The 12,275-nt window shown below is 33.7% G+C and overlaps 1 protein-coding gene across 7 annotated transcripts in view; it reads left to right on the top strand.

The window, feature by feature from the left end:
• The window catches only part of LOC127155073 (utrophin), a 280,024-nt gene that overhangs the window by 40,988 nt on the left and 226,761 nt on the right, over positions 1-12,275 (top strand). For all 7 annotated transcript variants that reach the window (XM_051097036.1, XM_051097040.1, XM_051097038.1 and 4 more), the window contains 4 exons: positions 1,805-1,897; positions 2,161-2,333; positions 4,435-4,550; positions 7,373-7,524. In XM_051097036.1, the coding sequence (XP_050952993.1) occupies positions 1,805-1,897; positions 2,161-2,333; positions 4,435-4,550; positions 7,373-7,524 (534 nt within the window). The remainder of the gene's footprint in view (positions 1-1,804; positions 1,898-2,160; positions 2,334-4,434; positions 4,551-7,372; positions 7,525-12,275) is intronic.

Here is a 12,275-nt window from a genome sequence, read left to right as displayed (position 1 = left end):
GTGAACTAACATGAATAAACCATGAACTATAATAATTATATTGCTCATTGTTCATTCATGCTAGTTAATACATGTACTAACATTAATTACGATTAATCATGGAACCTTATTATAAAGTGTTACCATAAAGGAAAAGCAGAATCGGGTCTGGCAAACACTTAAAGTGTTTCAAAACGGCCTAACGTTGGATGATTAATTGTCCTGGCTGATATAAGTGTCTATTATTTCCCTGTAATTAGCTGAGCGGTGAATATTCACACAGCACAGTTTCCTGTATTTTAATCTTTTGACCGCCAAAACCGGATCTGTGTCGGTCTAATGCGGGTTTATGTGGTGTTTCATAGCTCCTGCTCCAGATGTTTGCTGATCCTGCAATAATCTCTCATAAATGCAGTCGCATATTTAATGACGCTGCCTTGATTAATTACGTTCTCTGAATATCACGCTGTCATTATGTGGAGGCTGAGCTGCTTCTCTAAACGCCGCTGATAGAGGGATGTTTGTGGTTGACTCTCTAAGCAAACATGACATCTTAAGTCGAATGCTTGAATAGTAAGTGTAGGTTTAGTTAATCTACACCTGTAAACGCAGTGAGATTACCCGTCTGTCAGATAGGCATGTTTACACAGAATCACACACATCACTCCAACGGCCCGTAATCCTCTCTCAATGGCCGCTTTTCTCTGAGTCACTAATAGCAGGTTAGAAACAACCGCGTTTATATATGCTGTGTGAAAGCACGCAACAGCGTTCGAGACGTGACACAGTATGATGCATTTAACATTTGTCCTGTAACATATTTTTGAGTTTAGTAGTAATTAATGTAGGTCAGACTCAGGTGTATTTTTAAATGTGGTTATATTAATCAAAAAGTCATTTCAGAGGTGGTGAAAGTTATTACATACACTTTTAAAGATTATGAAAATCATGTTTGCTAATACTTGACAGTGAAGTCCCATTAGTTAGTTTTAGTTAATGCATTTATTAACATTAACAATGAGCAATTCAGCATCTTTGTTACTGAACAAAGAAACTAAATTGTGTCTTTGGTAATTTTGGGGCGTAAAAATACAACAGTTTATTGTTCATGTTGGCTCAGGTCCATTAAACAGATGTCACTTAGGATTTTAATTATGTTAGGAAATGTTGAAATTAACTACATTAAAATTAACATTTTTATTGTTAGTTAATGATATTTAGCGTACTTAAGTAATGTTAACAAATGGAACCTTACTGTTAAGTGTATTTGTAACATTATTTATTATTATTATTATTATTATTATTATTATTATTATTATTATTATTAATATATTTCTTCCTTGGATGAACATGCACTGATGAATTTTCACAGTTAACCAGGCATATTTATGAATTAATCTTATTTTATTTTATTTTATTTTATTTTATTTTATTTTATTTAACAATCTGCTTCAGATTTATTTGAGCTTAAATGCAATTGTTCTTTATTTGTCCTTCTAGAAATGTGCCCATTTTTTTTGTTTATTTTTTATATTATTATTATTATTATTATTATTATTATTATTAATAGAAATGTGTACCTTTGCACAGAAAAAAATAAATAAATAAATATATAAATATATATATATATATATATTTATATATTTATTTATTCATTTTTTTCTGTGCAAAGGTACTCATTTCTATTAACAATAATAATATTAAATACAGTTCTTTATTTGTCCTCTTGGAAATGTGTACTTTTGCACAGAAAAAAAGTGTTATTTTATTGTATTTTATTGCTTATTTTTATGACTTTTTTTTTTTTTATTTATTTTTCTTTCAGGTGGATCTGGTGAATATCGGAGGGACTGATATAGTCGATGGAAATCATAAGCTCACTCTAGGACTCATCTGGAGTATCATCCTGCACTGGCAGGTAAGAAATAAATTTTATAAATATATTTTATATTTATATATGAGACTTAAGATGTACTCTATGTATATGGGTTTTGCTTTCAAGTTTCAAACGTCAAAAGCAAAAACCACAATCTTGTGAGGACACCCGATATGCTTTCACTATTAAAATCACGTTTATAAATGGATCATGTGTTGTTTATCTTTAAGTCAGGTGTCTATGAGATGCCCTTAATAATACAGTCTAACAATCCTCTGTGTGTGTTTGTGTGTGTGTGCACGCAGGTTAAGGACGTCATGAAGGATGTGATGTCCAGTCTTCAGCAGACCAACAGTGAAAAGATTTTGCTTAGCTGGGTGAGAAACTGCACCCGCAACTATAACAACGTCAATGTGCTCAACTTCACCACCAGCTGGGCAGACGGCCTGGCCTTCAACGCCATCCTACACCACTTCAGGTAAAACACACACTCGTAGTGACTGTCAGTGCATCCCTAGGGAAATGCTCTGGAGCGTATTGATTGGGTCAGAGGTCAAGAGAGTTTGTGTTCATAAGCTGTTCGGTCTGTTTGCGTTGACCATGTCATGAAGGAACTGAAACACACATGCACAGCAGTGTGTCTGAGCACTATAGCTCTTTATTTTTAATTCTGTTTTAAACATACATGTAAGACAAAAAGGTAGAGAAAAACCCAAAGCTGATTGTTGACTCTCAGAGAACCTGAATTTATGAACCTGGATTTTATGCATGTTTGCACATTATCACTGAATCTTTATTAACTTATGTAAGCAGTGTAAAATGTTTGTGGATAAAGGGATTGAGAGCAAGTTGGTAGATCCGGATGTAATCCGGACTTTTTCCACACTTTCTGTTCTGGTTTTGTGGGAAAATCTGCATAATAGGTTTAAACAAAAGTGTGTTAAACAGAGCTTAGTACTACACCCTTGAAAAGATACCTGAAAAGATAGCATATCAACAAATATTTATTAACCAAACACCCAAGGGTGTGTAGCTGTGAATGGCAGAAGTTTGCAGATGTAGATTCATGTGGACTTGCTTGAATGTCTTCAAGAGCTCCTGGATATGTAGAATCTAGGGATGTTCATTTAGATTATTTTTCCTAACCGACAGCCGACACGCGTTAACAGATTATTAACCGTTATCCGACAAGATTATTTTAAATTAGAATTTAATTATTTTAGAAAGGATAAGTGTCTGTGACCTGTTAAAAATACCAAAATTTGTTTCCAGGGATTCATTTTACATGCACAAACCTGCAGTGCTTCTGCGAACGGAGAGAAACATAAAGCTAGGCTATTTATATAATGAATGAATAGGCCTATATGATAAATATTTTTACTTAATTAACAAAACAAAAGAAAAAACTGTGCAACAAGTAGCTAGCATACAGAGTTTTGGTTCATTTCTGTGCTGCGCGAAAGGAAGACTGCTAAAAGCGGCGTCCTATTTTTCTTTATTTTACAAAAGCACAAAGATTTGTTTTTATTGTTGTTTATTGTTGAATGTACACAAATCAAAGCAAGCCGTTTATAGTTAAGATTATCTGTATGACTAGAAGGAGTCATTTCCACTGTTAGAAGGAAAAAAAATCAAGTGAAGCGTTGCTAACTTGACAATGCAGCCTTTCCATTATCATAATAAAATACAGTCAGCCAAACATATGGAAAAATCACTGCTTAATCGGTATCAACGTACTGCTATGATATCATGCCAAACAGTTTGTTGTACGGTTGTACCAATGTACCAGTGGTACGGTACGGTACTATTTTTGGTAACAGTTACTTTACTCTTTACTCTCTTTACGTTTATTTCTGTGAAAAAATAAGTCCAAAAATCTCAATTTCAGCATTTTGAACAATAGGGCCCTACAATCGTTTTCTTTTCTTTTTTCCAGAAATTTTAGTGTGTTTTAATTTTTCTGATAATTAAATTAAGGCATTAAACATTTATTTATTTTTAATGAAATTAGAATTAAACCCTTTTGTTGCCAAACAAGCAGAGGTTTTTCTATTAAAATTAATACATGGAAGAAAAATTGTGTGAATATTCTGTTTAAAAAAATTTAATAGTAATTAGCCTTGTGTGCTTTAGTATTTGTCTAGTAAACAAAACCGCGTCTCCACCATTCAATCATACAGAGCCAAGCGGAACATGGAGGATTCATATTTAAACTGTATTTTGCATTTTAATATTTACAGACACTAATACATATCGTGATTCGAATTAAGTGAGAGACCTGCTTTTGCTTTATTCATCCAAAAATTTACGAATTCTGGCATTCCGCGCTATAGAGTAAATCCGTTTTTATGAATGGACTCTGCGATCCCGTCCGCATATTCGCAGAGAAATTGTAGACGTGCATTCACATAGACAGAAATGACATGCCATTGTGTAAATAAGATAAATAACGTAAAACTATTTTGTTTGTTTAACAAGGTATAGACCTGTTCTATAGCAAAAGGTAACCTTAAATGACTTGTTGCATGTGTGAACAGCCTATAAAACTCTTTAAAAACTTGTTGTGAACTCTGTTTCAGGCCTCATGGGTTCAGCTGGGAGGAAGTAGTTAGTCTCACCCCAGTAGAGAGGCTGGACCGTGCTTTCACATTCGCCAAAGATCAACTCAACATTGAGAGACTACTGGATCCAGAAGGTAAAGAAGCATCTACTCAAATTCAGAACAGCAGCAGAAGTCCTTATAACTACAAATATTTTCCATTGTTTGGCAAAATCCAATAGTTTAAATAAATATCCAGAAAATTGGAAGTTTCGCCCTAAGGCGAAAGATTTCCATACATATTTCACAGCCTTGGTCAAGTTGGTAAAGTGGGTTCACTGTAGTAATCAGCTGAAGGCTACATGGTTTGAAAGTGACTTCTGTGTGAGATATGGTTCATACATCGCTACACTATTTACAATATGGACTGCTCGATTTGGGTGGAATTTTTTATTTTTTTTTTAAAAGTTGTGTTTTAAAATGCAAATATGATATGTTTTCTGTGCTTGTTTGTAGGGATGCACACTTTGGCCTTTTTGTCATTATCTATATGGCAGTTTAAAATAATAATAAATATTTAATAAAAAATAATAATAGATATTGCATTAAATACAGCACTAATATTTCTGGCTGTCTTAGTGTCTTGATTTTCAAACATTAAAGAGCAGGTCATATAGGTTTTATAAAAATATCTTTTTTGCAGTTTGCAACATAGCTATCCTTCAATGTTAACAGTGCGAAGTTGTTAATCAGAAAAGTGCACGATAAAGATATCGTCTCTCAAAAGAAAGAGTTGTTTCAGAGCTGCCTTAATGAGTCGTAATTTTTTCGAATCTTCTGCCTGTTACTGATATACGTCAGTTTGACCTGCCCACAAACACTTCGGTTAGTTAGTGTGTTTACATCGTGTCAAGAAGACGCTGTGTTCTGTGCTGTGAAAGCCAGTTTGTTTTGTTTTCATTGCCGAAAGATGATGTGAAGAATCAGTGATTTAGATACCTTTTTTCCACGATACCACTGCAATACAATTCAAGTCTTTTGTTGTGTGCTGGTCATTTTACTGAGGACTGCTTCTATAATCTTGGCTTCTAATCTTCTTTATTTGGACTAACAAGCATCTCCGAACCACAACCTGTAAGTACAATTGATACGTGATGTGTGCATGTGTGCATTGATGTGTACATTTTCTATTAAGTGCTCAGAATAGCAAGTTGTTTGTGTTAATATGTGATGTACACCTAGTGCAGCTTTAGGTTTCCAGGTAAACCACAATATTGCTTACTAAAATAGTTCTGATAATTTGCTGTGAATTTCCTAAGAATGTGTCGATTAATGCAGACTGTTGTTGTTTTGATTACTTTCTGGAATAATAAAGAATGTTGAATATTTTGGTTTACAAACTGTATTGTTTCATCACGTTAGCACGTGGCTAATGTATCCAGTGTTATTGTTAGCATCTAAACTATAGCTGTGGGCATGATTCGCTTGCATAAGTGTTCAAATGTTTTTATGTCATTATTTTAAGAACGGATTGGCGCACTATGTTATTGTTTTGATGCATGCTTTGTCAGTGGTACCCAGGGTTGCCAGGTTTTCACAACAAATCCCACCCAATTGCTACTCAAAAATGGCTACTCTAAACTAATGTTAGTCCAGTTGCGTTTTGAGGGGGTCCCCCAATAAAAATCGCATACCTGGGTGTAAAATGCATGTTTTTTTGCGTTTTTTGTTGTCGTCGTATCCCTTGTAAATTTCCATTCCAGGGGCTAAAAATGACATTATTGAGGTCGCTTCAGCCCGTGGACATCAAAAATAACCACAGACTTGGCAACAATGATGGTAGCGCTCGCTAACTTGCTCTAGTACTCCTCTCTGTACCAATCGCAACAGGCTTAGCCAGCTGACCAATCAGAGCAGAGTAGGCTTATGGAAGGGAGGGGTTTACAAACCTTACACTCAGAACTGAACAAATTTCGAAAGTGATGTATGTATATTCTGAGAAAATTAGAATGTTTTCTGACTTGGATGCATTTAACCAGGTTGTAGGGGACTCCCAACACAATATCAGGATACTTAAAAAAACAAAAAACAAAAACACATGACCTGCTCTTTAAGCCATTGATGACTAATGTCACTGGCATTGTTGGGGAGTAACTAGCTACATTTAGTGGCATTATGTAATTTAATTAGAAAATAAATGTAACTGTAATCTGTTACTGAGAAAAAAAAATGAAAACGTCTGATTTTGTGGTGGCTATGCTTTAAAATGTAATTGTTATGTTCTTAATTCAAGTGATGAAGGATTTTGAAAGTCAGTAAGCAGTTGCATTACTTAAATAAAGTCATTAAAATAGTTAGACTACTTATTACATTTTAAATGGGTGTAACCTATTACATTTCCAGAGTAACCTTCTCAACACTGGCCATTGGGAGTGCTTAAAGCTCCTCTTTTCTTTGATGAGGGTTTCTCATTACAAGTTTGAAAAGATGGTTGCGTTCCCAAATGCATAATATAATGGTGGATAATGAATTGCTCATGTGTAAATGAACACAGAGCTGCGCTTCACTCTAAAACATTCAGCATTTGTATTTGTTATTAAACTGCAGCCTTTGCAGTTTGATACACATTTTGCAGAAATTTACCTTTAGCATGCAAAGTTGTTTACATTCTTGACCATCATCTTTAGCTGCCATGATGTTGGCCTTGTTTGGAGATCTTGTCAGTTTTTTTCTATTTACGCCTGAAGCAGGGAATCAAACCAATGAATGAATGCCAGTCAACAAAGCGGTGTCCAGCGCATTCCAGAGCCCAGATCCTGAGTCTAATCATCTGGACTTGATTGGATTACATGGCTTTTCCTGAACACAAGTTCACATGAGCCATAACTAATCAGAGGGGCCTCACAGAGCAACTTCATAAACACACACACCCATATTCATACTCATACACTCTCTCTCTCTCTCTCTGTGTTTCTCAGATGTGGCGGTGCAGTTGCCAGATAAGAAGTCCATCATCATGTATGTGACCTCACTCTTTGCTGTGTTTCCCAACGACATCACGATGGATGACATCAGAGAGGTGGAGACGCTGCCCAGACGCTATAAGGTGGAGCATGAGGATGGACAAGCTGTAAGTGCGCTGGTCACCCAAACACATTTATGCTTGCTCGGGGTAGATCAGGACAGTTAACTGTCTCAGATTGGTTTTCCATCATCTGCACAGTCATGTTCAAGAATTGGTTGGATTGAAGAGGTCTTGGTTGAGTTGTTAAGAACATTTTGGCTCTTTTGAAGATGGTTTGAAGCTTCTCTTGTGGTTTGAAGCCAGTTTTTAGTATGTCAATCAGGGCCGATTGATGCAAATGCCCGTTCACAGCAAGATCGATAACTATACTATCGTCCAACAATAATATTTGGTTTATTGTAAGTGCCCTGCAGTTTTACTGTCTGCTGCTTTAAATGCTTGAGCTCTTTGAAGTGGAGTGGATTCTGATTGGCTGTTAATGTTTTTATTGTTCATCAGGTGGAAAGAAATCATTGTGAAAGTGATTCCAGTGATTATTCCACTGTGTTGTTAACGTTATAGCTGAGGTGTGGTGTGTGACTTCACTATTCTCACTGAATTAGAATGATTATTAAAACATATGGTTTTCATCATAGTTGGGTTGACCGACACCTAATACCATTTTCAGGGTCATTTTTGCTTACAGAATAATTATTGTCATTTTTGTCTCTGACTGGGTGAAGAAGTTCTGTTGTTCCTCAGATTTTTTACCCTCAAATTCTGTTCTATTTTTTTTTTTTTTTTTCTATTTCTGTTTCAGTGTTTTTTTTTTCTGGATTCTGTTTTTTTTTCCTGATGAATTTTCTAGACTTAATGGTTAAATCAAAATATATTTATCAAAAAGCATTTCTAATTAATTGAAATCATGAAAATTTAACAGCGTTAATTGAAATCATTGACATTTAACAGCAATTTATTACAAATTTAATTAAAAATAACATTTTTAAGATCCTATGAAATAGTTTTTTTTTCTCAAATTTAATATATATATATATATATATACACTACCGATCAAAAGTTTGGGGTCAGTAAGACTTGTAATAGTCTTTAAAGAAGTCTCTTATGCTCATCAAGGCTGCATTTATTTGATTAAAAATATAGGAAAAAAAACAGTAATATTGCAAAATGTTTTTACAATATAAAATAATGTTTTTTTATTTTAACATACTTTAAAATAGAATTTATTCCTGTGATGAAAAGCTGAATTTTTATCAGCTGTTACTCCAGTCTTAAGTGTCACATGATCCTTCAGAAATCATTCTAATATGCAGATTTATTATTAGAATGATCAATGTTGGATAATATCAACAGTTGTGCTGCCAAATATTTTTTGGAACCTATGATTTTTTTTTTTTTTTTCAGGATTCTTTCATGAATAACAAGTTTAAAAAGTACAGTGTTTATTCAAAATATAAATATTTTATAACAATGTAAATTATTTATTATTAACTTTTAATAAACTTTTAATTATTAACTTAATACATGCTTGGTGAATAAAAGTATTCATTTCTTAAAAAAAAAAAAAAAAAAAAAGAAACAATAAAAATGTACTGACCCCAAACTTTTGAACGGTAGTATATATATGTGTATATATATATATATATATAGTATAGTATAGTAGTATTACATGTGTATAGTAGTATAGTATAGTAGTATATACATGTATAGTAGTATAGTATAGTAGTATAGTATAGTAGTATATAGTAGTATAGTATAGTAGTATATACATGTGTATATATATATATATATATATATATATATATATATATATATATATATATATATATACATATATATATATATATATATATATATATATATATATATATATATACACATGTATATATATATATATATATATATATATATAAATTCTGGTAAATTATTTCTGGTAATTATACCTTAAAAATAATGTTTTATAATTTTTAGTAGTAGTAGTAGTACTATCATTTTTTTTTTTTTAAACCAAACGTTTATATTTTGTTGGGTTGCTGTGAAGACCATTAAATTTCTGTTTGTATATGATGCGACGATAATTTTTCTCAATAGAAACCGTAAAGAAACTTAGATGAAACTTGACAGTTGATTTCAATAGAGTGTGGTATTAGCATTTTGCTAAGCTAACACTGTAATTCTCAAATAAGCATAAAAATACATGGCACACAAGTATTGGTTGAAATTTTTGATGTTTCATCAGTTATATTCATACTTCTCACTTTGTCTGCCATCTTGAATTTATTTTTTTTCCACAAAGACTTAACTGTTAAGGATACATGCTAAGCTTGCTTTTTAAATTGAAAATGCAAATTATATTTATTTATTTCTTTTCACATCATGAACGAATCTACTATGCCTTAAAATGTAGCCTACATAGTCAGCTTACTAGATTTTGAAATAGACTAATTGTGTTTGTTTTTATTTAATATATTTAAAACCAAAATAATTAAATAAATACATAAATTGCTGTGTCTGTCAACTGAACGCTGATGTTACCAGACATAACACTTGTAGACATTAGCATAAATCCTCTTATTACTGAAACTGCTAGTGGCTGAACAACCACAAACATCTTCATGCATCTGTCTAATGACTGTGTTTATAAACTCTGGCTACTATTGATGGTCCCAGTGGCAAATGGGAAGCATGAGTTTTAACAGATGGCTTCAGCTGTTGAGATGGGCACATCATAATGAAGTGTTATACACCGCAGATGTACAGATATATTTAACACAGCCATATGCTTATTCAGCAAACACTGGAGGAAATCATGACTTCATATAGATGCATTCAGATGCAGCTTTTCATCAAATAAACTAGTAGAGAAAGTGCACCATGGGAATTCTTGCTCAGAAAATGCATGTGATGCAAAAAAGCGCAGTGGGAGTTGAAAAGCGGTTGTCGTTACTTTGGTGTTTTCTGATGAGGAACTGCCTGTGGAAAATGGGCATCACACTCTGGTGCCAATAAATGACTCCACTTCTACTGGTTTCCTTTTCTTTCTCTCTCTCTCTCTCTCTCTCTCTCTCACTCACTCGCTCTTCCTCTCTGCCTTCTGCTTTCACTGGTAAGAGTGAGTCATACAGTTGTGCGGTGTGTATATATATTGTGCTATACTTTAAACACAGGCAGATGGGTTGATTCTCTCAGATAATTTTCTTGCATAACTGTAAAAAGTACCAAAAATGAGCATGGTGATGGCATGTTTTTGGACCTCTGCCATGGTAATGGCATGCATTTATCTACATTTATCATGGTAACAAGGCTCTACACTTTCTTTTCTTTTTAGAAGCACTTGTGCTGCTAACTTAAAAAAATTTAGGAGCACAGTCAACATTTTAGGTGCACCTTCTAATCAATAATCAAAAAATCTGATTAAAAAATTAGCCTTCCCATTACAAGGTGATATTTGACTCCTTAAAGTGAATTCAATTTTGTTTTTACATTCATAATGGCATTTTCTAACTTTATTAAATGTATGTCATTTTTTGTCACATTTTTTTAAAAATTATATATTAAAAGCTTTTTAGTATTTCGAATTAAAACATCAGAATAAGAACAAGTAGAATAAGAATAAGTTTACAATCAAATGAAAGCGGTATGAAAAGTAATTTGTACTACAAAGGTGCACAGAAGAACACAAAAGTGGCTTGTAGGTTTATTTTCATGTTTACTGAGGCTCAGAGATGGCATGCGTGCAATCAAATTCATAAATTCATGTTGAGATTAATGTTTTAATTATAACATTGTGAATATAGAAATACTAAAGTATTTAAATAACTGAAAAGAGTTCACAAAACTGTGCTTTTGCATGCTTTTGTGTAATATAACATTACCATGGTCAAAACTCGACCATACACATGACGACTATGACAGTTTTGGGACTTTCTCACCATTTGCATGTGTGCATGAATAACAATGTATATCTGTCAGGTTAAAGTAATTAACCTTTAATGCTTTTAATAGCCAATTGAGCTTCTTGTCTGGCCACTTAAACTGGATTGACTGCAGATCTGCAGATGTGCAAGAATGAATCGTTTTCACTCTAAAGCCCTTAAATGTCAACCCTAACAATAGACTTAAACCTTGAATATTTTCAGAATCTTGCAAAGCTTCTCTTACCTTATTTGCTATTTGTGAATTATGACACGAGTCTGTCTGGAATGATAATTTAGGGAATTCACACCTGCTGTTAAATGTGGTGTCACTCTAAAAACTTTTATGCAGCTTATGTTCCTGAAAACAGTCATTTGTGCAATCGGATCCACAGTTGTTAAAATCCTCATGATCGCAATCCTGAATGGAGTGTGGTGATCTGTGCTGTGTTTGCTGATGGTCTTTGCTTTCTCGTTGACTACTGTATATGTGGGGTTGATGTAGGCATCTGCTGTGACGCTGTGGGGCATTTGGGTGGTTCTGCCTTTGTCAGACCACAAATATTTCAGTGCTGCTTATTCCAGCTTTGCTTCACCGCCCTCCAAGCACACACCGTTTTACAGTCGAACAGAAAGAAGAGCGTTTTATCCAGCATGTGGGGTGGAGTTGGGAATTCCAGCAGAATATTTTCATCAGATGACCTTTTCCTCCAGATGAGGGCTGTTCTCTGTGCATTTATTCAAGGAACAAAGACTTGTTTGAGGACTGAGTTGCTACTATTAACAGTTTAAATGTCCTTTGAGATCCAGTCTTTTGACTGTCTGTTCTACTGAACATAATATTCGGCCTCACCTGTCAACTTTTTTACTTTATGACCAAATTGTGTCTATTATGATAATGACAATGCTTTTCATTGCAATCATTACAATTACATGCTTATTTCA

Source organism: Labeo rohita, chromosome 23 (assembly GCF_022985175.1).
Source record: "Labeo rohita strain BAU-BD-2019 chromosome 23, IGBB_LRoh.1.0, whole genome shotgun sequence".
Classification (NCBI taxonomy): domain Eukaryota; kingdom Metazoa; phylum Chordata; class Actinopteri; order Cypriniformes; family Cyprinidae; genus Labeo; species Labeo rohita.
The sequence above is the reverse complement of the archived record's forward strand: the minus strand, read 5'-3'. Positions and strand labels throughout refer to the sequence as shown.